The following is a 26126-nucleotide window of genomic DNA, read 5'->3' on the forward strand; positions in this document are numbered from 1 at the left end:
CTGAGATAGGCAATCCTACCCCGTCTCCAAAACCTCAGGACAAGATCCCAGGAGATTTGGTAATCGCTCAAAAGGGGCAGGGAGATTGGTGGAGAAGGGGCCAACTGCAGGTGATTCCTAGCTTCGGGCCAGTTGAAGACACACTGCTCTCAGAGAAAACCTACAGGAGGAAGAGTAAACACTTTCCACCACTGCTGGTAAGATCTAGTGCATTAACGTGTTTCCTCACATCCTGGCAATTATTGTCTAAGAATATATTGATTGAGCACACAGTTTTAAAAAGTTCACGCACCAGTGCGTTCCCAGAGCCACGACACACCCAAGACACACGGCTGTGATCTTTTCTCCTTTGCAAAGTCCTTGCAGAGTCAGCGAGTTCACTCTGTTCCTTCCCCTGGCCCCCCTCTCCTTCCTTCACTCCGACTCCCGGCATTCCCCACTCCTGTCCCTGTTTGTTTAAATACCGGCCTCGGAAGTATCGGCCCCATTCAGAATCAGCCTCAGCACCATGTTTCTTCTGACTTCAGTCTTGGTAGCAGTTGTCTGCCTTTGGATGGTGTGGATCTTTAAAAATGCTGATGGAGGCACCCAGAGAAGGCAGGGGGAGCCTAGAGCCAGGGCCGAGGCTCACCCCTGGGTGGATGAAGACTTGAAAGACAGCACTGACGTCCACCAGGTGGAAGAAGGTAAAGGCACTGGCCACGTTGCTTGGTTTCCAACGTCTGTATTTTTATGATGAGGGCAAGTGGATGGTGGGGTTTATGGAGAGGAAGAAACATAGGCAGGTCAGTTTCATCATCAACCTCTGTCATGCAAACAAATCAGTGTGTGACAGAGACATCATTTCTCTCTGGTGGTCAGCTTGTCACCTTCTGGCACCAAGCTCCCTTTATTCCTGGGTCCTCAGTAAAAAGCTGTTGAGGGGGTGACATTTCCCCTGGCTCCAGTCCTCTGAGGCTGCTAAAATCTTTCTGAAGGGGCACATCACAGGCTGGGAGGGGCTGCGGGTTAAGTGGTCAGGTGTTTGTTTGTTTGTTTGTTTTTTGCGGTACGCGGGCCTCTCACTGTTGTGGCCTCTCCCGTTGCGGAGCACAGGCTCCAGACACGCAGACTCAGCGGCCATGGCTCACAGGCCCAGCCGCTCCACGGCATGTGGGATCCTCCCAGACCGGGGCACGAACCCGTGTCCCCTGCATTGACAGGCGGACTCTCAACCACTGCGCCACCAGGGAAGCCCAAGTGGTCAGGTTTTGATCAAGAACTTTGGAATAAAAAAAGGGGCATCTCCCTAGGGGCTCACTACCCTTCACTGCACCAGCCCTGTGGGTCACAGATAAGAGTGGCTGCTGTCCTCCAATCTGAGTGTCCAATTCAGTAGACAAGGCAATAAACAGGCAAACGATAGTGAGTAAAAGAGACGAACTGGGTGGAACTGATTGTAAGGTGTTTTGAGAAGGCTTGGGGGTTTGGTGGGGCAGCTAGAAAAAGGCTGAACCAGGTCTGGGGTGTTACTAGGATATGTATACAAAGGTTAGGAGGCTAAGAGGAACAGAAAGAGCCTGAGTCTGGAACCCCAGGGAAAGATGTCAAGAAGATGGAAGGACTGTACTGACCAGGGGAGGGGTGAAAATGAAGTGGGGTGTTGAGGGCGGGCCGGGGCATGATTGACCTGAGAAAGAAGAGGTGAGAAAGAGGCAGGCAGGAAGGGAGACGTTCTGGAGGAGCTTTGAGTAATCTGTGTTTGAGGTTTATCTGAGGTGGTTTTGTGGGATGGATTCGACTTGAAAGAGGCTCAGTGACTCTCAGCTGGGGTAGTAATGCCTCCACCCTCCCTCCCTCCAACAGAGGCCACCTGGAAATGTGTGTGTGTGTGTGTGTGTGTTCTGAGTTGTCCTAACCTCGGGATTGGGGGGTGGGGTGTAGAGTTGGCACTCAGTCCTGGGAGCCAGCAGTGCTGAATGTACTGCCCAGGAGGATCCAAATCCAGGCAGCCTCCTAGCAGGGCAGCCTCTTACTCTCCCCCACTAACCCCGAATGCCAGTTATGCCAGTTGAGAAGCACTTCCGTCGAATGAACACGAGACCCACTGTGAAGCTGAGTAAGGATCTGTTTCGGTAATGATGGGCTGGGCGGTGGTGCCAGTGCGATGCAGAGGAAGGGGTGAATTAGAGGGACGGTCAAGGAAGAACAGTAGGGTCTAGTAATAAATTAGACATCAACAGAGGAAGAAGAGGGCACGATTTGGAGACTGGAGGAATCAGAATAACAACTGTCATAAATGGGTGAGGGAAAGGGGATCCGGTTTAGAGGGGAAGCTGTTGAATGCAGTGCAGGACGTGTTGGATTTGAGAGGATAGTGACCCATTGAAGCAGAAAGGCAGGGAGGTTTCTAGGTGAGGGATCCAGGCCACAGACACTGACTGGAGAGTCACCAGCATAGGGGTGATGCTTGGAACTTGGAAAACTAATGAATTCACTGGGGGGTATTGCTAGAGAGAAGGCTGAGATTAGAGCTTGGCGGGGGGCACCTTCAGATAAGAGGAACTTCCAGAAGGAATGGACTCAGAAAAGAAGGTGCGGGAAAGGAGCGCCAGGGTAGTAATAACAAGCCCTCACATAGCGCTTCCGGTATCCAATGTCACTTTCACATATGGTGAATCATTTAGTCTTCATAACAATACAGTGAGGCAGGCACTATGATCATATCCATATTACAGATAAGGAAACTGAGGCTCAAATCGGCTAAGTCACCTGCCCAAGCAATCAGTGGTAGAGTCAGGACCCAGGCAGGCTGGCTCCAGAGTCCAGGCCTATAGGCAATTCGCTAGGCTGCTTTTCCAAAAGAATGACCCAGAAGAGAGGGGGCAGGAGATGGCCAGCAGGGTTAAACATTCCCTGAGAGATCAGAGGTAGTGTGTATCGAGGAAAGGCCACTGGATTTGAAGACCCAAGTGTTTGAGGGATACAGAGGGGTTGATAAGGCTGGTGGGGAACCAGGGACCTGGGGCTGGGCCTGAAGGCTGGGAACAGAGAGCAGAGCTGTATGGCCCCGTTCTGCTTCTCCACCTAATGATTCACTTTTAATCTTCTGCCTCTCCGCTCCCTCTTCCTCACACAGAGAAATGAATTGAACACATAGTGGCTGCTCGGCAGCCATGAGCAAATCTTCCCTGAGTGCAGAGTTCACAGTCTCTTGTTGGGATTTCTGTTGTTTACATAAGTGATACTTACTGAGGTCACACAGGCACACAGGTGGTAGGTAAGGACTAATGTTTAAACTCAGTCTCCTCTGCCACCCAAGTCCCTGCTCTTAACCACTGGGTGGGTGGACACAGTCTAAGAGAGGATGTATAATTGGAGAAGAGAAGGGATTTTATTACCAAGGAAACATGAGATGGTTTTGATAACAGCAAATAGATACCAGATTCAAACCATTTTGAAAATTAACAATCAGGGACAAAACAGTAAAATAAGTATTGTGGGCCATTCTAGTGTGAGTTAAGGAATATATGGGTACCGATCTAGCCTCCGCCAGCTCTGATTCACAAAGAATTCCTAGTCGACATTCATAGAGCAAGGAATCAGCCTGTGTGGGGGGACGGTGGGGGGAAGGGTCGGGGGTACAGAGAAGACATGCGGATTAGAAGTCAGACACAGACTTCCTCTGGGGACCAGTCACACATGGCATCCTGTTAACGCATTTCAGTTCCCTGTTTATCTGTAGCAGAGGTCTGAGGAGGAGAAATGACTGGTATTTAAAGTGGAAACCTCAGATTGTTTCCCTAAAATGAATGGGAAATACTGAACAAAAATTCTCTAGTCAGGGCCAGATTCATGAAAGCTCACAGAACTGGAAATAGGAGAAAAAGATACAGGAAACACATCGTATTAAGATGTGTCCATTTTAGTTAGTGGGGATTTTCTTCACTCAGCTTCACTAGCCATCCAGAAGCTATTATTCTAACTGAAATTTTGATTGTCCCAGTGACCACTAAAAAAGCCTTTGTTAAAATTTTTATCTGGTGTGGGCAACACCTGAGAAGAAAAATGTTCCCTCGGACTTGGGAAAGGACAGATTTTACATACCCATAGGCAGCTGTTTCGAACCTGTTCATTGGATCAATGACAACACACCTCAATAAAAGCTTAACAAGCCAACCAATCAGAGATGGATTGACTCCAGGACCAGCCCCTCTGAGGGCCAACCAGTCAACAACAGTCTCAGCCAAGTAACACTGTTCCTGCAGATGATATCAACCCTCTTACATGCCTGGAAGTCCACCAATGCCTGAACTCCATGCTTCCCAACCAAGTGGTGTGCAAGAGCTAGCCTATGGGGCTAACGAGAGCCAACTGATAAATGTTCAGGAAATTTGTGGGCCATTTGTTCAATTGCCAATAGCTTGAGATCAGGCCATCATGGGAGTGTTTACTCTATGAAAATTGGCAAGTGCTATAAACCAGGGCTCTTTTTTCCCTCTTCTCAGAGAGCTGGTTTACCAGCACACCACTGACAAAAGCACTATGTAAGGGCAGCACGCATGACCAGCACAGTTTTCCTTTGCCTTAGGAGGCAAAAAATTCAGTTTCGTCTTTGCATTTCATCATTCTTTGGCACATCTACGTGTGCATACTTCTGCATGGCTAATTTTAAAAGGCTGGTCTACCAGGGCTCCTGTAAGACATTATGGTTCTAGGACAAAGGACAGGTAAATTCAAATTCAGATGAGAGACGATTAGGGAGAGGAAAGGACTTGAACGGAGATGTTGTTCTTAGGATCAAGTCTGGGTGGGTTCTGCTGTGGAGAGTGAAGCTCAGCACTGAACACTGGGGACACCGGGGACACCACGAGAGGTAAAGGGGCTCAGAAAACAAGTTCTGTCAACTTCACCTGGGATAGCGCTGCCCTCTTCAAGGCCTTTCCATCTGGACATCCGCAGACTCCCCAGCCCCCAACCACCCCTGCTGCTGCTAGTGAGGTAGTGAGTCTATATTGCAGTCAGGGAGTTGAATGGCCGACAGGCCCACGTAGGAAGCAGGGCGATGACCGAGGCAGTGGGAGGGAGGAGTTCCCTGAGCCAGTGTTGAGCCTTGAAGCTGCTCTCATTGCCACCTTCAGAATCTGTCTACTGTGAGAGCCGTGTCACCCTGAGCCTTATTAATACTGGTGCTCAAGCGTCCCCAAAAATTGCAGGGAGGGAACAAGGGTGACATGACACAAATTGGCCTTGTAGTTTCATAGCTGGAAAACATTTGGCCCATTTGCAAAGATTTTGAAGTAGAACTGCAAAAACACAAAAGCAATTCCCGTAGAGATGCAGCCAGAAAAATGCCTCTAAGTTAAACATTAAAGGATAGACGTGGCCTAGAATTACTTGGTCATTAAACCTAATTATGGAGTGATTTAGGATTCCTTGGCATTAAAGCAATGATAAAAGGCGCGTTGGTCTTGGTGTCAATAGCAAACCCCATGTGTAGCAGCACAGGACTTACATTAAAAGCAGACCACAGTAGCATGCACTTATTTTAGGATATGTGGGCTCCACAGCTTGAATGAGTCCCCCAGAGTTGCTTGGCTGGTCAGGGGTGGAGGTGGGACAGCTGCGGAACAGAGGCTGCTCTCTTTCCTCCGGTGAGGGCTTATGCCTTGGGGGCAGTCAGGAGTTCAAGAGGAAGGAGAGAGCTGTGCCTTTTTTATCGGTACACTGCCCTGAGATCCCTTGGAGCTTCTTTCCCAGCTGGCTCAGCCTGTCCCCTTTCCCCAGGCCAAGTGTAGACCTTCTGCCCTGGGAGAGGCTCCAGGAAGAGCAGCACCCCGTGCTCTGCTTGGATAGCCTTTCTGGGCAATCCAGCCCAGTTGTGGTTGGGACCATTTGTCTGCTGTGCTCAGAGATAAGGCTGTGCTGATAAAGCTCAGGCAGCGGTCCCTTCATTCCGCTAGAGTAGGAGCGCCTACCCTGGACTTTAGCTGCTGCAGAAACTGCCAAGTCATGCCCCTCCGCTGCCTTTATTTATTTATTTATTTTTACATCTTTATTGGAGTATAATTGCTTTACAATGGTGTGTTAGTTTCTGCTTTATAACAAAGTGAATTAGTTCCCATATCTCTTCATATGTTCCCATATCTCTTCCCTCTTGCATCTCCCTCCCTCCCACCCTCCCTATCCCACCCCTCTAGGTGGTCACAAAGCACCGAGCTCATCTCCCCGTTCCATGCGGCTGCTTCCCACTATCTATCTACCTTACGTTTGGTACTGTATATATGTCCATGCCACTCTCTCACTTTGTCGCAGCCTACCCTTCCCCCTCCCCATATCCTCAAGTCCATTCTCTAGTAGGTCTGTGTCTTTATTCCTGTCTTACCCCTAGGTTCTTCATGACATTTTTTTTTAATTCCATATATATGTGTTAGCATACGGTCGGCTGCCTTTAGTTTAATTTACACAGATGCTGAGGGGACCCGAAGTTAAAGAGACCTTGCATGCGTTGGCTCATTTTCCACTTACTGACTGCGGAGGTTGCCGGACTTCATGACAAATGGTGTGGGAGTATCACTGGTGTTGAAGTCTTTGCTGACACATTTGATAAGGGTCGGGGTTGATACCGACGACATCTGGGCTTGACATCTGGGCTCGGTTCAGAGTGGATTGCTAGGAAGCTGATAGCTGTTAGTTGCCACTCTCCCATCACCCCCACTTCCTCAAGCCAGCAGGGACCTGCTGTGTGGCATGGGGAGCACCTGGATGGGAAGAGCTTTTGAAGGGGGGGTGGATACACGTGTGTGTGGCTGAGTCACTTTGCTGTGCACCTGGAACTAGCACAACATTGTTCATTGGCTAAACTCCAAAATAAAATAAAAGTTAAAAAAAAATGTATACAGTGTGGGTCCCCACTGCCCCGGCTAGTAAAGCATAAAAAACGAAGTTTCTCAGTACTAGCTGTGAGCTAACCGTGGTCCCTGTTGGTATTGTAGTTGGGTTCTCAGTCTCTTTGAAGTCCCCTTTTCACGAGCGTTCCCTCTTGCCTTCTGGACATTTACTGCAGTCCTCCCTATCCTCAGGGAATACGTTCCAAGACCCCAAGTGGATGCCTGAAACCCTAAGTTTTTTCCTGTACATATGTACCTATGATAAACTTTAATTTAAATCAGACACAGTAAGAGAATATCCAAATTGCCAGCATCACTACTCATGTGCTTTGGGGTCATTATTAAGTAAAATCAGGGTTACTTGAACACAAGCAGTATCCTGACAGTCGATAACGTGACTAATTGGGTGGATACGTGGACAAAGGTTTGATTCACGTGGGTGGGGGGATGGAGCAGGACAGGCATGAGATTTCATCATCTTACTCAGAATGGTGCACAATTTAAAACTTATGAATTGTTTATTTCTTGAATTTCCCGTTTCATATATTCAGAGCACAGCTGGACATGGGATACTGAAACCTGAGAAAGAAAAACCTCTGATAAGGGAGGATTACGGATTACTGTATTGGGGGAAAAACCACTGATTAAGGAGTTAAGAAACCTAGGCTATAGTTCTGGTTCCATGAAGGATTGCTGCGTGGTCAGGAGAAGTTAATTGTGCCCATTCATTCCTATTTCTACTTTTGTCCCACCTTCCCCAGATGGTTCATCTCTCATCCTCTTATCTCATTAAGAAAGTGTCAAGTGTCTTTTCTTTTTTTTTTTCCAGATGTTCTTATATCAATATAACAGTTGTAGTCAGTTGATCTACCCTTGTGGGTGTTTTTGTAATTCGTTTCTATGACCTTCTCATTAAAAAAAAAAAAAAAAAACCACAAAAAAACCCTTAATTGTGAAATGTAATATGCTTACTAGAAAAGTATATAAAAGATAGATGAATGGCTTAACAAATAATTTTAAAGCAAAAATCTATATAGTTATCACTTAGATCAAGAAATATAAATTTCCAGTATGCCATAAACCCCTATATGTTCCTTCCCAGTAACAACCTCTTCCATACCCTATAGAAGTAACTACTATTTTGAATTTTATGGGAATTACTTCTTTGCTGGTCATTCTATTGGAAAATTACACATAAATTTTTTTTGAGGTCTAGGATACTGTTACTTATTCCAGGGAATATTCACATTTTCACCTACCAGAAGAGCAACATTCTAACACTCTGGGGCAACTTTAATCTGAGGTCAAGGCTTACGGTGCCCTGGATCACTCACAGGATATTACCTTAGGCTCTAAGGCACCAGGGCTGGATTACTTACATTTTACTCTTACTATTGTAACATAAATCTTCAGGCCCTGGATGGCCCTGGGGGTTTGACTTTGGTCAGCATCCTTTTATCTCAGCTCAGCCTCATGGCGGTTTCTAGGTAATTGGAAAATATTCTCTGGACATTTGAGTGCTGATCTACCTCTGTGGATACTAACCTTCACCCAGATTTTGACTGTGATGTTCTACAGTCACAGATTAGCTCTTCAGTACTTAGAAGAAAATGTTCTAAATGTACTTTACTAAGGATTTTAGCTTTCTTTACTTTGGAGGTTTGGTGTAAATTATGTAAATTGCCATTACTGGAAGGGAAAATCCTTTAGTAAATGTCACAAGAATCAGAATCATAGCCAAAACATCAGTTAATCTATGGCATCAAAGTGGATTTGTATCTACTCAAAGAAGGAAGTAACAACTAATTATTTCCTATCACACAGTTGAAGGCATGGGATATACATTATATCAGGCAAATATTCATTGGCTTTTGGGTGGTTGTGAATGATGAAGATATATGATAGCATTATATTCAGTTTTCTAAAGACACAGTTTAGGTAGTACAATAATAATTCAGGTAAGGCATACACATGCACACAAATAAACCTTAATGGTTTAAAACAATCTAAATTTGTTACTTTAATGAAAGTAAGTGCTGGGCATTTTCAGCAATTTTATCATCGTGGACTCTGATTATCTGTTCTTATCTAAGTAGGAGTTGCCTCCTACTGGTGATATGGCTTCTCTGCACCTGTCCCCATCAGGCTGAAAAATATGAGAGCAGATTTAGGAAAGTCTTCAGCCTTTGTGTAAAACAACCATCTACTCATTAGATTCCACTGATACTTTCAGTGTCTATTTCTTGGGCAGACTTCTTGGTGAAACCCTATTTATGTGATTAAAATTCCCTGAAAAGTCCAACTCACATCAACTCATTCTGGTTTGATGTACCAAGGTCCACTTTCTGTAGTAGCCTCTTTTTGGTATCTTTTGCCTCTTAGATTCTAGGAGTTGATGAAGTCCAACAACAACCAGAAATCCAAGACTAATTCAAGATAAGCAAGGAGTATATAAATAAACAAACAAACAAACAAATAAATAAATATACTCCATTCAAAGCATTCCTATTTTTAACACTTTTTAACTTTTTGAATACAGCATCTTAGAATGTCTTTCAGTTGAAATCTTTGTAGTTCACATTTAAATCTTTGTAGTTCAGATCAAAAGTATTGTCTACTCATGGGTTTGAAAGGAATGAAGAAACACACATATTCAGAGGTAGAGCTTCAGCTTCACCTATTGAATCCTTCATTGCATCTTCATCTTCTGTAAGATCTGAGCTACAGATAATGGGTTTCCACAGCTCTCTGAACAGGAAGGAAATGGGGGAAACCAGAAGTGGCAGAAGCAGGCAGGTGTAAAGATAAATTTGCTGTAGATAAATTGAACAGATTTTTTTCTTATGGTTAATATTTTTGTATCTTGTTTAAGAAATCCTTCTTCTCTACAGGGTCATGAATATAGTCTCCTATATTCTTTTCTAAAAGCTTCAAAAATTAGTCTTTCATAATTAGAACTGTGGTGAGAACAGGCAATATTCATTAATTTTCAATATCTGATGGAAGAGTTTCAATGTTTCACCACTAACTATGTTGTTGGTTCTGGGTTGTTTTGGTGTTTTTCCCCATAGTTAGACTTTATCAGGTTAAGAAAGTTCCTTTCTACCCCAATTTACTAAGAGATGAATGACGAATTTTATCAGACACCTTTTCTTCATTACAGTGATTATTAGCTTGTGAATGTAACAAACAACATTGCTTTTCTAATGTTAAGTTAACCTTGCATTCCTGGGGTAATCCCAACTTGGCCGAAGTGTATTGTTTTTTTTATATATTGTTGAATTCTGTTTACTAATATTTTGGTTAGGATTTTCTGCATCTATATTTATGAGAAAGTTGAGCCTGTAGCTTTTCTTTCTTTTAATGTCCTAGTCAGGCTAGGTAGCAAGTGTGTGCTAGTCTCATAGAATGAGTTGGTGGTGGATGTTTCCTCTATTTCTATTCTTGGGAAGGGTTGGAGAAAATTTAGCAATAATTGCTCTGTGAGTGTTTGGTAGAACTCCCTCATGAAGCCATCCGGGCCTCTTCCTAAGGGAATCTTTTTTTCCCTCTGGCTGATTTTAAGATTTTATATTTGATTATAAAAGGTGTGGGCTTCTTTTCTGTTATACTGCTTGGGATTTACTGGGCCTCTTGAATCTGTAGATCTGACATTTTTCATCAGGTTTTCATATCAGATATTCTCTTTCAAATATGGTCTCTGCCACATCCTCTTTCCCATCTCCTACTGTCACTATCATCACGTATATTAGAACATTCTCGCTCTGCTTTGTTTTTTCTTGATCGTTCTTTTATGTTTTCTATCTTTTGGTGTTTCCTTGCTCTATTCTAGATATTTTCTGAGTTGTCTTCAGTTCATTAATTCTTTCTTTAGGTATATCTAACCTGCTATTAAACCCACCCACCAAGTTCTTAATTCTATTATTTTATTTTTCAGTTCTAAAAGTTCTATTTTAAAATATTTTCTATATCACTTTTCATCTTTTCCTGTATCCTACAGATTTATATATGTTTGTCTTTTTTTCCCCTCTAAACCTACTAATCATAGTTGTTTTATCTTTTGAGTCTGATAATTCCAATATTTGGAGAATTTGGTGTCTGACTCTATTTTTAAAAACCTATTCTGCTGTTTCTTGCTCAAGATATTTTTTTTGTATGTCTGGTTGTCTTTTGTGTGTTGCTGATAATTGTACTTAAAATTATTTATATGTTGGCATTTGCTTCTGCTGGGTAATGGGGGTATTTTCAGGCAGGACCACACTATTCCAAGTTCAAGTTTGAGGTAGGACCCATCAAAATGTTATAAACTCTTGGGGGCTGATTTATTTATTTATGGCCGTGCCATGCGGCATGCGTGATCTTAGTTCCCTGACCAGGGATGGAACCCATGTCCCCTGTAATGTAAGTGCAGTCTTAACCACTGGACCACCAGGAAAGTCCCTGATTTATTTATGATTCTTAGTTTTTCTAAGGATGTAGTCTTGGGGTCCCAGCTTGTTAGACTTCCCATCGTATATGGGCCTGGGCTTTGATTTCTGTCCCTCTTGATCCCTGAAAATATAAAAATAAAAATTCAAATATATTGGGATTGGCAGATGTTATCAGGGCAAATGCAGCTTCTGTGCTTATTTACCTCAGCAGGATCATATTTTCCCTTCACTTTTGGCCCGGGAATTTCTTACTATGCTGTCAGTAACTCAATGATTTTAAAACGGCTTTATAAAAAATTATTTATTTCAAGATCTTAGTGGTTTTCAGGGGACTTCCCTGGTGGTCCAGTGGTTAAGACTCCATGTTTCCACTGCAGGGGGCATGAGTTCGGGGAACTAAGATCTGGCCAAAAAAAAAAAAAAAGAAGAAGAAGATCTTAGTGGTTTTCAGCCAACGGAGATTGTTTCAAATAAGTTAGTTCACCGTTAACAGAAATTTACATTTTTCATCTTTATGTACGTAAAAGTTTTCTTTTTCTTGATTTATAACCAGTCTGGGCTTTGAAGGACAGTCAAGATCAGAGTCTAAGGATTCTGTAGACCTATTTTTCTCATTTTTTCTTGATGTTTTTGAGCTCATAACCTTACAGATATTTTGAGAACTTTATTTCCTTCTCCCCAGTGACCACCTTTTGACTATAAGGGAGTAAAAATAATTTTCTCTGGCTGAGAACACCACTCCCCCATCATAAAAACAGATTAACAAGAGAAAAACAAACAGAAGTTTGATAACATGTATATCTCTTGTGTACATGGGAGAGACCCAGGAAAACTGAGTAACTCCCCCAAACAGCCTTAGCCACCACCTTAATCCATCTTCGGATAAAGACAGAAGAAAGGGGGCTTCCCTGGTGGCGCAGTGGTTGAGAGTCTGCCTGCTAATGCAGGGGACACGGGTTCGAGCCCTGGTCTGGGAGGATCCCACATGCCGCGGAGCGGCTGGGCCCGTGAGCCACAACTGCTGAGCCTGCGCGTCTGGGGCCTGTGCTCAGCAACAGGAGAGGCCGCGATAGTGAGAGGCCCATGCACCGCGATGAAGAGTGGCCCCACTTGCCACAACTAGAGAAGGCCCTGGCACAGAAATGAAGACCCAACACAGCAAAAATAAATAAATAAGTTAATAAACTCCTACCCCCAACATCTTCTAAAAAATAAAAAAAATAAAAAAATAAAAGAAAAGACAGAAGAAAGGCGTTGGGGGCTGGGGAGAGCCATTTAGGGGAGGTTGTCAGGAAAAGCAGAGCAAACGAGGGTAAGATTGTTACAGAGATTTAAGTCCACACCTTCTCTGTTGACAAGAGTTTCTTGTGATTTAGAATCATCCTCTCTTCCTGGTACAGAGAGGGAAACACTTCCAAATAGAGATTTCCTTTATAAATGTAAAAGTCTCTTACAAAAGGGTGACTTCTACTCGGGTTCTCAGAACTTCTCCTATGTCTGCGTTTCCTAAAAATAGTCAACTCAAAATAATTCTTATGGTAAAGAGACATATTTTGGGGGGGGGCATATAGCACTCCCCTTCAGGACCAAGAGAGATCCTCTAATTTGCTGTCTTCCTTGTTCTTACTGGCAGACGCTGACGAATGGCAAGTGTCGGAGGAAGAGGTGGAACACATCCCATTCTCCCACACCCGGTATCCTGAGAAGGAAATGCTTAAGAGATCCCAGGAATTTTATGAACTTCTCAATAAGAGACGGTCTGTTAGATTCATAAGTAATGAGCAAGTCCCAGTAGAAGTGATTGATAATGTCATCAAAGCAGCAGGTCTGTAAGTGCACAGTGGGTCTTTGAGAACATCCGCTACAAGTGACAATAGTGGAGCAATGTTGAAGTTCAAACACAGTAATAAAGCCTGGAATGATACGTTTACCTGTAAAGTCTTACCCAGGTGTTGACTGACTGCCAGGCACAAGATGATTTCCACTTTCTACAAACATTTTTTTTTTTTTTTTTTTTTGCGGTACGCGGCCTCTCACTGTCGTGGCCTCTCCCGTTGCGGAGCACAGGCTCCGGACGCGCAGGCTCAGCGGCCATGGCTCACGGGCCCAGCCGCTCCGCGGCATGTGGGATCCTCCCGGACCGGGGCACGAACCCGCGTCCCCTGCCTCGGCAGGCGGACTCTCAACCGCTGCGCCACCAGGGAAGCCCTCTACAAACTTTTAACTATTACAGACTTCTCGGGAGCAGATGTGACAACCGTTCAAAACTTCCGAAATTATTCAACATCATAAAACGTTTGAAGAACGAACATTTCTGAACACACTGTTATACATCAGAAGAGAAGCATCCTTACGTTCACCTCCCCTGAAAACACACACACACACACACACACACACTCACTGACTCACATTTATACATTTCTCTTTTGGGAACCGAATTTCTTATATTACACACCATGATGCTCTAGTACTGTATTCTAATGAACTAGCAAAGTTTATTCATGTGAATTCGCAAAGTAATCAAAGCAAGGCAAACGTTTTTCCCCCTTTTGCTTTTTATTTATTTATTTACTTGTCTGTTTCGGGTCTTAGTTGCGGCTCGTGGGATCTTCATTGCGGCGTGCAAGATATTTTGCTGCCGCAAGCGGGCTCAGTTGTGGCACCGGGGCTCAGTAGTTGTGGCCCGCGGGCTTAGTTGCCCCACAGCATATGGGATCTTAGTTCCCTGACCAGGGATCAAACCCACGTCCCCTGCATTGGAAGGCAGATTCTTAACCACTGGACCACCAGGGAAGTCCCCCAAATGCATTTTCAATGTAAATTAATATCTATTCCCAGAGGAATAGATGAGAATTATAGAAAAAGGGAGAGGAGATATGAGAAAGCTCCTTATTTGAGAGTCTCCTCTGATTGGATTCTTATTCCTATATAAATCACATTTAAGTTCATTTGCAGAAATTATTACATGACTCTTATAAACCCATTGCCCAAATTAAAAGGAAGTAAGAATAAAACAGTTCATTTCAGTTAAGAACACAAATACACTAGATTGGTGAGTTCTTTATCTAACTAATAGAAGTTACTAAATTTCTTCTGTGTATAGATCTGTATCTAAATATGTGGGTGTGTGCATATGACATTCAGAGAGGTCTGGCATAATTGAAAACATTAAGGGGCAATTTATTTCTTGTGTTTGGTGACACCAGTATTTAGTGAACAGACGACGTGTACAAAGTGAACTGGAATCCCTCTGTTCAGAAATTAGGGCTTTATGTTTAGATTTGACTTGCCTTTCACAGTTCACTCATGCCCTCTCTACCACGGGGACTGGTGGATGGCAAACTCATCAAGGCTGGCAGGCCTGAGACCCCTCCTGTAGAGTTTATGCCATTGAACTACTCACTAGGAAGAAAGGAATACTTGCTTCTGAAATATACCACCAGTGGGTCACCATGGTCTACTTCTAGAAACAGCCATTTCTAAGACAGAGGGGTGACACCCAGATCAGAAGCTGGGCCAGGCCATGGCTGGAATCTTTTTTTTTTTTTTTTTTTAATATTTATTTATTTATTTATTTAGGCTGTGCCAGGTCTTAGTTGTGGCATGTGGGATCTTTAGTTGTGGCATGCGAACTCTTAGTTGCAGCATGCATGTCGGATCTAGTTCCCCTACTAGGGATTGAACCCAGGCCCCGTGCATTGGGAGCACAGGGTCTTACCCACGAGACCACCAGGGAAGTGCTGCTGGCTGGAATCTTAAAGGGAACTTAAGCTCCTTGGGTCCCGTGATGCACTATGAAGCTTTGTCCGAGATACTGGGACTGATCCAAGGGTGGGCTGCGGTTTCCCAAAACCTGTGAGAGCTGGAAGACACTCTGCTGTGTGTCTGAGTGCCCAGGGCCAAGAGTTCTCATGTGTTCACAACAGGGCCACAAACCCCACAGTGCCACACTCAGAACTTTGCTATAGGCACTAAACAATTTATAGTTCAACTGCCTTTTGGAGATGCTTTGAAACCATTTGCCATTTAAATTTTGCCATTTCCATTAAACTTCATGACTTGATCATTTTTCAAGAATATCAAAACAGACAGAATTTTGGAGGATTTTGGCTACCAGAGCTTCCCATCTGTGTTCCCTTATTGGTCACAGAGTAGTTCCTAGGGATGTTTTCTCTCACATGATTAGAGAAGCAGTGATAAATTCCGAAAACCTAGGAACTACTGGCTTTGATCTCAGTTAGTTGGTTTGGAGACCCTGACAGAGATGCTGAACAAAACAGGCCTGGCAGCAACATCCCAGAGGCGACTGCCAGGCATTTTGTGTGTCAGGTGATCTAACTTCATTTTGAGCAAATTTGAGTTACATTTATTCTTAATGAACAGACTCAGATTTTTCTTGCAGTTTTAATTTCTGATTTTAATTTAATGGGTGATAGGAACAGCCCCAAGTGGGGCCCACACAGAGCCCTGGACCTTTGTGGTTGTGAAGGACCCAGACGTGAAGCATAAGATTCGAGAGATCGTTGAGGAGGAAGAGGAAATAAACTACTTGAAGAGGATGGGACCTCGATGGGTTTCAGACCTGAAGAAACTGAGGTACGAAAGTGGATAGAATTAGGCATGTTTGGTTTGGCTTCCTAAAATGAAATAACTATGACTTCAGTTTTCTGGTTTTGTTTTAGGTGTTAAAAAGTCTCATTTTACCTGTGGAAGAAATAATGGAAATTAAATCGGGCCTCACCGCTAAATTGCCTTGAGCACACGTATTGCGCAGGGGTGAGGGATGCCGACTGGAATCCCATCTGGGTTCACATCTTAACTCTGGGTTTCCAGTTGCAAGACCTTAGGCATTTGCTTACTCCCTCTAAGTGCACTAGTCTGGTTTCTCCAGAGAAACAGAATCAATGGAGAGAGAGAGAGACAGAGAGAGATAGAAACATAGAGAGAAAGAGATTTATTATAAGTAATGGGCTCAAGTCTTTATGGAGGCTGAGAAGTCCCAAGACCCAGCAGAGTCAGACCCAGCAGAGTTGATGGAATAGTTCCAGTCTGAGTCCAAAGGCCTAGGAACCAGGAAAACCAATGTGTAAGTTGCAGTCCAAGTCTGAGTCCAAAGCCAGGAAAAGACTGATGTCCCAGCTTAAAGACAGTCAGGCAGACGCAGAAAATTCTCCCTTATTCCACCTGTTTTGTTCTATTCAGGGCTTCAGCGGTTTAGATGATGCCTACCTACGTTGAGGAGGGCAATTTGCTTCACTCAGTCTGCCAATTCACGTGTTAATCTCATCCAGAAACATCCTCACAGACACACCCAGAATAATGTTTAACCAGCTATCTGGGTGCCTTGTGGCCCAGTCAAGTTGACACATAAAACCAACCATCACACTTCTGTTTTCTCACCCAAAACGATAATGTTAAAAACTTGGTATCAGGATTAAATAAGATAGAGGCTAAGAGTAGGGCCTTAGAAGCTAGAGTGCTTGGGTTCAAATATGAGGTCTACCACTTATTAACCTATCTGTGCCTCAGTTTCCTCATCCGTAAAATGGGAATAAGTCTAGTATCTACTTCATTATGAAAATTAGATGAATTTGTAAGCACTTAGAACAGTGATGGCACATAGTAAGGGCCATATGAATCTGGTAAATAAATAGGCTATTACCCAAATAATTATTAGTAAATTGTGAAATACTTCTCAGGATCTTGAGTGAAGTAAATTACATTTTCCTATCAGTAGTCTTGTACATGATCTCACTCAGCAGGCTTTCATTTTAGTACATGTTTAGTAAAAGTCCAAATTTAGTAGAGGTATAATATTCATTAGGCATTAGTAACTTTGCAGGCTTCTTTACCTCCAGGAAAGAAGCAGATTGGAATTCAGTGTAACTGGCTTTACTGTGAGACTTCAGCGTATTCGGGTAGACACGTGCGAGGTTTCATTTTTTTTCTGGAAACTACAAGTAACTATGCTTGTTAATCCCACTTTTCCCATCGAGGACCAGTCACCCTACACAATATCTAGGATGGATTCCATAATTTCTCAGTCATTTTTGTAGTTAAAACAGTCACTTCCAATTTTTTCAGGCTCAGCCTTGTCATTTTAAAACGCTGGTCACAGGGTCCTGTTTACAAATACTGCCCTCCCCACAGAGGCATCTCCTTTCCCTTCTAACCCCTTCTCAGGCTGAGCATGTGGAGGGATGGGGCACAGACCTCTCAGAAGGCCCTGAGGGGAAGCCAGCTCGAGTTCTTGGCACGTAGAATGTAGAGGTACTCATGCCTCTGGCTCTCAGCTCTGGGCCTTTAGCAGCCAGTTCCAGCACCAGCCATCCAATACCCACTGTGACACAAGCCTAAGAAAAGGCAGTGGGATCTCCGTCTTGTGGCGTAAAGTGGGACTTCTTCTCCGGTAGCCAGGGCTGGGTGGTGAGAAGGATGGCCTCTTAGTCCTACTCCTGTCTCATTTATTTGCCCCAAAGGACAATTTTTTTCCTGAGATATTTAAACCCTGTTGAAATTGATGTCAATTGGCATTGTAACTTATGGCTGTGTTCTGGAATAAGTGCAGGATATTAATAATGAATATATAAATCTCATTGCATATTCATGAGACAAAACGGATGGGTAAAGTCGAGTCTCTCTTCTTAGAGAGATGCTGTGCTCTGTGTGTGCAGCACCTGCAAAACGCTGCCAGCCCCGTCACTCCCCAAAGAAGGCAGCATCAGTTGGTCTCTTGTCTTTATGCTCAAAGCACCTAATACACACCTTCCGGCATTTACAATAGCCATTACCACATAGTTATTTAATTATTGGCCTACTTTTCTTCTCATTTTATAGGCCATACTTTAGAAATCTTTGTGGTACACCAAGATACTCTTGAGAATCCAATTAACAGTATAGACTTTCTCTGCAGACAATATGCGTGCACACACACACACACAGACAGATATACATACATATATATATATATATAGTGTCTCTAGGGTCCAGGGACCTCCAGTTTAAAAAAGTCTTATATTGTAGCACCTAGCACAGTGCTGATGCATAGTAGGTAATTAAATAACTGTTTGTTAAATTGCATCACAGATGAACATATGTCCTGCTAGCCAGTTTGAGTCAACTCTGAAACTCATAGCTGTCATTAAAGGCTTGATGTACAATCTGGTCCAACCTACCCATCAAGCCTTCTTCTCCTGCTGCTGGCGTGAGACCCTCCACCCCAGGTGGAAGGTGCTAATTGTCCTTTCTTAACAGGCCTCGGCACGTTGCTATCTTTTTATTAGCTCTAATATGATGTCATGATACATTCTTGTAAAATTGAACAAACCCAAAGTACTAGCTACCACTGTATGCCTAGGCAAAATAAGTACAAAGATTAGTAAAAATTACTAACCTGCCTCTGACTTAGTAAATTGCTTATTCTTCACCTCATATTTAACAACTGTTTTGAATTATTCACTGTAAAATAATACATAGTAATAATAATAATATTAGCTAACACATACATGGTACTATGTACGAGGTACTATTCTAAGCACTTGATCTATTGGACTGATTTTCCTGTCACAGTAACCATTTGAGGTGAGTGTACAATAGTACATTTTACATTTGAGGACACTGAGCTGTGAGAAGGTGAGTGGTTGCCCAACGTGGCAAAGCTAGTTGACTCCAGATTTTTTTTGTAAACTATTAACATTCTCCCGCTTTGTAAAGAGAAAAAGAATTGATATTGGTCAAATGTGAACAAGCTGGTTGAAGTATGGTAAAGTAGCTTTGAGAATGTAATGTATAGAAACTAGCAGTGTACAAGGAACTGTAGAAAATACACATGTGGGTTTAATGTGTTTTAAAACAAGGAAGCATAACTAGGCTAAGAATGAAATGAGTGGTGACTATCTCTTGCTTATTGATGACATAATTTTCCCTAAGGAAAAATTCCAATATATAGCATTGCATGAGTATCTTTCCTTTGAATATCTGTGCTAGAGTGAAGCGTTTGCCCAAATGTATGGCCAGGGTAATGAAACAGAGAAAGATATGCTCTTATCTGGAAAATAAAAATGGAAACTCAACATTTATACCTCCTGTGAGTTATCTCCCACTCCCACAAAAGTTTCCTTCCTTTTCTCCATAACTAGGCTAAGAACGTTACCATCTGCCCACCTGGAATTTCGGTTCAAACTCACCGTCACCTTCTTCTTCTCCCTTGTGCACTCTTGTGCCAGACCTGTCAGCTCCTGCCTCTACAACTCGCCAAGTTCTCCTGGGCCATTGCCATTGTCTCCTATCTGGTCCCGTTTGAGTTGGTCCTTTGCCCACACCAATCCATCTCTTTCTGAAACAGATCCTATTGTGTGATGCTTCTGCTCAGAAGCTTGTGATAACTTTCCATCACCCGCTGAACAAAGTCCAGGACCCTGCAAAATCTGTATGAAACTGCCAGCCTCCCAACCTGTGCACCACCACACACACCATCCTCCAGCCTACCAGGCTTCTGAAATTCCCTGTCCGGCCAAGCATTCTCCTTCTGACTCTGCCCTTTGCTCATCTCTTCCCTGGGCTGTCCTTCCCAATGTCCCTTCTCTAGCTGGTCTTCAGTGCCCCGTCTCAAGAGAAACTTTGGAAATATTCTGACGATCTTATTCAAAACTAACGTTTTATTTTTGGGCTCCTAAGGCCCTTGTCTTATATTTCTTTAATAACACTTACCAGGTTTTAGTTTGCTAAATTTGGCTTACTGCCCTCTGGGTTATAGGATCTATCTTTGTATCTTTCAGCATTTCACGTGTCTTGCTATATTAGGCCCTTATTAATACCTGTTTACTGACTTTGGATAGAAAAAGGTAAACATGACGTGAACAAAAATCCTACTCTTTTTCAATTTAAACATAAAAGACAAGTAAATATTTCTATTTTTAATGTATATAAGGTGGTAAACAGGGAACAAAAAAACCATTAAGAGAAAATATTCTTCTGAATATCTTTTTTTTCCCCTTTAGGACCAACTGGATTAAGGAGTACTTGGACACAGCACCTGTTTTGATTCTCATTTTCAAACAAGTACACGGTTTTGCTGCAAATGGCAAGAAAAAGATCCACTACTACAATGAGATCAGTGTTTCCATTGCTTGTGGCATCCTCCTAGCTGCCCTGCAGGTATGTCGCCCTCCCACTGGGCCCAAGAGAGAGACTTAATGCTTGGGGGCCAACTGTGGTTTTATTTGCAAATTTCAGCTGAGTTTCTAGTTCAGGGACAGGAATTCCTCAGTAAGGGAATTCTGATGTAAAAGCTGCCTCTGGAAACCTGGATTGGTGAGGATGATGTTTCAAACAAGCTGGCATCCTTCCGGGAAATTTACTTATATCATTATTTAAGCGTCAAAAAACGGTCGCTGTGTTTGCCTTCATCTGTAACGACATGAAGCTTTAAGGGCTTTAGTAAATACACATGAAGAGCTTCAGAGCCTGAAAGTTCCAGGGCCTGGCTTCTCAGCTGTGTTTCCTGTTGTCTGAGCCAGTGGGATGATTCAATAGCTATAAGGGGAACTCTACCATAGAGCTCCTGTCCTCAGAAGTTGAGTTTACATCGTATTGCATTAGAAAGATGTCCATGTGCTTAAAAAAATTCCATCTGCATAGTAGCTACAGCCATGCTAAGCATGAAACAGAGCAGGACTGAGGTCTGCCTTTCACATGATTCAAGTCATTCGCTCAACAGATATTTTCTGAGCTCCTTCTATGTGGCAGATCCCAGGAGTCACCAGGAATAGTCACCTCGTGAACTGTACGTTCTGGTGGGGACTGCGGTCCTGGGAGAGGGTGGAGAGTGACAGTAAACACGTGAAATAAATAAAACGAACAGGATTATAAGAGTGAATGAGCCTACTTTCAAGGGACAGTAGAGTCCAAAAAACTATGTGCTTCCTCGTTATCTCAAAGAAAAATGTGTTTGCTGAAAACTTGTAAAATAGTCATTGTGACATAAAAGAGGAATGTGTTTTTAGATGACTTGAAAAACTGTTGTAGAGGAGCTGGCATCTTATTTACCTCCCGACTCTGTAACAGATAAAGGAATTGCTGTGCTACGTCAGACCGCAGGGCACCGTCCCCGTCCTAGATAGGGTTCCCTTCGCCTGCGGCTTCTGTGCATTCCAATCAGCAACTTCTCCCACTTTACTGTGGAGTTTGCTGCCCTCTAGCTTTCTGTAAGGCATAAGTCTGAGTGTAGGTCTTGATTTGTGACGGAGGAAGGAATCTTCTGGAAGCCCTTGTCTGGGCACATTGCACAGAGACTGGAGGCATGCTCGACTCCCAAAGGCAGTTCCAGAACCTCCTTCTGGTCCAGGCTTAGCGATGAGCATCTGACGGGAAAAGCAGGGGGGGATAGAGAGGGCCAACTGGGAAAGTGTCTTAAAGCTCCACGTGACTTTTATTGGATGTTTATTATTCGAGCGGGCTGGGAAGAGGTTGGTGGAGTATTTCCTCTACCTCTTACATACCCCTTGGCCACTATGTCCTCCATCACTGGACATAGGTATCTTCAGCTGGGGAGGATGCTCCGCTTCCACGGTTGGTTATATAACCACAGGAACTGCCTTTTGTTTTTCCATTCCTTTGGTGTAGTTGGATTCCCCAAATTTCTTTCCATGAAATAACCATTCCCATTTCTTAAGCATCAGTGGAAAATGACTGGTATTTTCTTCTCTGAGAAGCTTCCCACTGTTTGGTTAAGAAAAGGTGGGGTCTGGGGAGGTCGAGGAGGGCAGGTAAGATTCAAGACACCATGGCCCAAGCTGGTCATCTCTTTGCCGCCCAACTTCAGGGAAATGACAGGACAAGCAAATCTTATAGGGACTAGAACATGCCCAGGCTAGAAGCAGTGCTGGGATTTTGCCTTCTGACTTTAAAACGTTTTCTTTTCCTCTCCTGTCATAGAACACGGGACTGGTGACTGTCACGACCACTCCTCTCAACTGTGGCCCCCGTCTGAGGGTGCTTCTGAAACGCCCTGCAAATGAAAAGCTGCTGATACTGCTCCCTGTGGGGTACCCCAGCAAAGAGGCCACGGTGCCTGACCTCGCACGGAAACCTCTGGAGCAGATCATGGTGACTGTGTAGGCAGGACACAGGCAGGGACATGCTGGAAGGTGATGCTCCCCACTCCTTTCTCCTGTTCTTTTTGGGAGTACAGGCTGCTCTCTCCCTGGGTGTCCCATCTCCCTGGCACTCCACTCCACAGGGCTGGCCTCTCTGTGTGGGAAGAAACCTTTGCACTTTCTACAGCACTTTGAGTCTGAGAAGGCTTGCTTCTGATAGTGTGATTAGCTGAACCATACAGAGTAAGAGATGAATAGGTATGTTCTCTTCCATTTCTTATCCACTTTGGAAATGTATTAAATTTTTGCTAAGAACATGCCCTTGGTTTTTAAAGTTTTTTAATTGTTCCAGAAAAATCACAGGTGATTTTTTTCTTTTACTCTTTAAAAACTCAAAGAGGAAAGAGTCATCAGAAAATTTAATATAGTCCCAAGAATTCAGCTATGTGATGATTTTTAAATTTAAATTTAGACTGATCAAACGGTTTTCTGCCCCCTGCTTTCTGGTGGCTTTTAGGCAAGGATGTACTTTTGAGATGCACTCTTCCTGAGCTTTATGGATATTCTGCCAGTTTTTCTTTTTTCTTTTTTTTTCTGAGGTACGCAGGTCTCTCACTGTTGTGGCCTCTCCCGTTGCGGAGCACAGGCTCCGGATACACAGGCTCAGCGGCCATGGCTCACGGGCCCAGCCGCTCTGCGGCACGTGGGATCTTCCCGGACCGGGGCACGAACCCGTGTCCCCTGCTTCGGCAGGCGGACTCTCAACTACTGTGCCACCAAGGAAGCCCTCAAGTTGTTTTTAATAGGAAAAAGATACTCTGAGTTCCAATAGCAGAACAATAAACACTTTGGCATCACGGTGCAAAGAAATTGAAGTTATATTTATGAACTTCTATTTCTAATGTTTTGAAGCTGTTTGAGCCCATGGAGCTCTTTGCTAGTTTTAGGGCACCCTGCTGAGGAGCTGCGGGTACGGGAGAACCTTGCCCCCAGGTGTGGGGTGGAGAAGGAATCCGGCCACTGGTGGGGGTCTGAGTGCAGTTGTTCAAGTACAGAACCACTTGAGAGGAAAGTGGAAGTCCTATCACATGGGTTAGGGCCCTTGAGCAAAGGGTTGATCTGGTCACCTTCTAATCATGCCACCCAGAAACACAGCCCTGATTTCTCATGGATGCTGAACACACTTGCAAAGGTACAGATTTGGGGGATGGAATTATTAGTAATTCTTAATCTGGACAGCACAGCATAGATGGGCCTGGATTCAAGTTTCCCTTCTGCTGCTCCCCAGCTGGGTGGCTGTGGAGAACTGAATCTGTCTCAGCCCCATTTTCTTCAGCTGTAAAATGAGGATAAATGCAATGCTTACCTCAGGGCTTCTGTGGAGACTGAGTGTGATGATTCACACGTAGTTCCCGGAATAGGGTAGGTGACACATGGTGTTAATTTGGGGCTCTTGGTATTATTTTTAGTGTTATTTTCACTATCATTACTACCATGTGCTGTGCACATTTGACCACAAAAATTAAAAAATAAAATGACACCCTTTAAGAGTCTTGTCCTTAATGCACAAAATCATCTTAAAATGTAAAAGAAAGGTTTTCTGTCATCTCAGCTTGAGCCTGAGCTGTTTTGAGGATTTAGGATGACTTGGCTGCTTCTGGTGGGTTCTGGGAGCGTCTGGATGGGACCTCAGAGTCTATTTAATAGTGAGGTCTATAAACTGAGATTTATTTAATAGTAAGGAAAAGGCTCCTTGGAAAACTTATTTTCAGGTAAGAGAGACTGGAGACGTATAGTAAGATCCTATGATGACAATCAGCGTCAGAAAAAAGGGGCAAATCTAAATGTGGTTCAGGGCTTCCCTGGTGGCGCAGTGGTTGAGAGTCTGCCTGCCGATGCAGGGAACATGGGTTCATGCCCCGGTCCGGGAAGATCCCACATGCCATGGAGCGGCTGGGCCCGTGAGCCACGGCCGCTGAGCCTGTGCGTCCGGGAGCCTGTGCTCCTCAACGGGAGAGGCCACAACAGTGAGAGGCCCGCGAACCGCAAAAAAAAAAAAAAAAAAAAAAAAGATAAATAAATAAATAAATAAATAAATAAATGTGGTTTAGAGTCTGCCCCTCAGATACCAAGTCCTAGACTCTCACTAAGGTTCCAGGGCAGAGGGAGCTGGAGCCAACAAAATAACTGCTCCCTGAAGATCTCTCAGTGATGGGGCTACAGCCCAGCCCTTTGACCCACTTATGTGTAGGGTTGCATTCAAAGAAACATCAGATGGTTCTTGTTTGTGCAATAATCATAGATCAGCAATTAATATCTTTACTGCCTTCTCTTGAGAAGGCAGCAAAGGAAGATTCCAAAACTGAAAACCCTCTTTCCCATCTGTCTCTCTCTCTAAATATATATCTAACCGACATATGACAGCTGCCCCCAAGGTATATATTGTCCCCATTTGTAAATCATCTCAACATTTTGTCACAAACTCACCCTATGAAGGCTCTCTTATAGCCCTTGCTCCTCTCAGCCCTCTGTATCTATTTTATTTTAATTTTGGGGGGGAGATTTTTGAGCTAACTTTTTTTTTAACATCTTTATTGGAGTATAATTGCTTTACAATGGTGTGTTAGTTTCTGCTTTATAACAAAGTGAATCAGTTATACATATACATATGTTCCCGTATCTCTTCCCTCTTCCGTCTCCCTCCCACCCTCCCTATCCCACCCCTCTAGGTGGTCACAAAGCACCGAGCTGATCTCCCTGTGCTATGCGGCTGCTTCCCACTAGCTATCTACCTTACGTTTGGTACTGTATATATGTCCATGCCTCTCTCTCACTTCATCCCAGCTTACCCTTCCCCCTCCCCATATCCTCAAGTCCATTCTCAAGTAGGTCTGTGTCTTTATTCCCGTCTTGCCCCTAGGTTCTTCATGACTTTTTTTTTTTTTCCCCTTAGATTCCATATTGTTTTTCTTGTCACTTGTCACCATTGTAAAGCCAGCTGGCCTCTCTGGCTTTCTGTTCTTGCCACTCCCCCTCCCCCACACATTATTCTGATCCTGGTAATAAAAGCCTAATAATGACAGGTGAGGAGAGACCTTTCTTAGCAGATTGGGGAGAGGGGAGGAGACAGCGTAGCTTCGTATGTCAGTATCACCATCAAGGTCATGTCCAAGAGACAGTGGTGACAGTGGGTATAATGGTTGAGCACATGAGCTTAGGAGTCACCCAGCCTGGGTTTATATCCCTGCTCTGCCAGGGATCTAAGGGGAAAAAACTCTTATTTCCTTGGTGATCTTGAACTAGCTGCTTAATTAAGGCTATTATCTGACGTGTAAAATGGGGTTAATCATCCTTACCTTGTGGGGTTTGGCCCAGTGCCTGGTACACAGCACTTTTAAATGATAGGTGTCATATTGTGGTGGTCATGGTTGATACCACTGTCATTGTCAGGCAGCCCTGCTTTGGGTAAGGTAAGAAGAATGGGCAAGAGTCCCCCTCCCTGCAGGGGAGGAGCCTGGCTGGGGTTTGGGCGGCAGCTGTAGGCCAGGTGGAGGTGGCCCAGAGAGGGTCAGCCACACCAGGTCAGAGAGCTTCTCAGCAGACACCACTGGGAGCTTGAAAGGCTTTTTTTCCCTCTGTTATAATTAATGCTATATCAATTCGATATGCAGTTGGGTAGTTACTGTTTGCACGCGTTTTAAACGTTTTTATTTAAAAATTACAATGGGGGA

General features: G+C 43.8%; 1 protein-coding gene across 1 annotated transcript; it reads left to right on the forward strand.

The window, feature by feature from the left end:
- The first annotated feature begins 270 nt into the window (after nucleotides 1–270).
- IYD (iodotyrosine deiodinase) lies at nucleotides 271–23932 on the forward strand. The gene is made up of 5 exons (XM_081251405.1): nucleotides 271–686; nucleotides 12933–13124; nucleotides 15736–15895; nucleotides 20299–20455; nucleotides 22235–23932. The coding sequence occupies exons 1-5, from the start codon at nucleotides 509–511 to the stop codon at nucleotides 22415–22417; spliced, it is 870 nt and encodes a 289-aa protein (XP_081107531.1). The 5' UTR covers nucleotides 271–508; the 3' UTR covers nucleotides 22418–23932.
- Nucleotides 23933–26126: the final 2194 nt, after the last annotated feature.

Source organism: Mesoplodon bidens, assembly GCF_964165515.1.
Source record: "Mesoplodon bidens genome assembly, chromosome: 12".
Classification (NCBI taxonomy): Eukaryota; Metazoa; Chordata; class Mammalia; order Artiodactyla; family Ziphiidae; genus Mesoplodon; species Mesoplodon bidens.

Coding starts and splice junctions, on each gene's coding strand:
- IYD (XM_081251405.1), top strand. CDS start 509: ATGTTTCTTCTGACTTCAGTCTTGGTAGCAGTTGTCTGCCTTTGGATG. Junction 687..12,932: donor CGTCCACCAGGTGGAAGAAG/GTAAAGGCACTG, acceptor TCTTACTGGCAG/ACGCTGACGAATGGCAAGTG. Junction 15,896..20,298: donor TCAGACCTGAAGAAACTGAG/GTACGAAAGTGG, acceptor TTTCCCCTTTAG/GACCAACTGGATTAAGGAGT.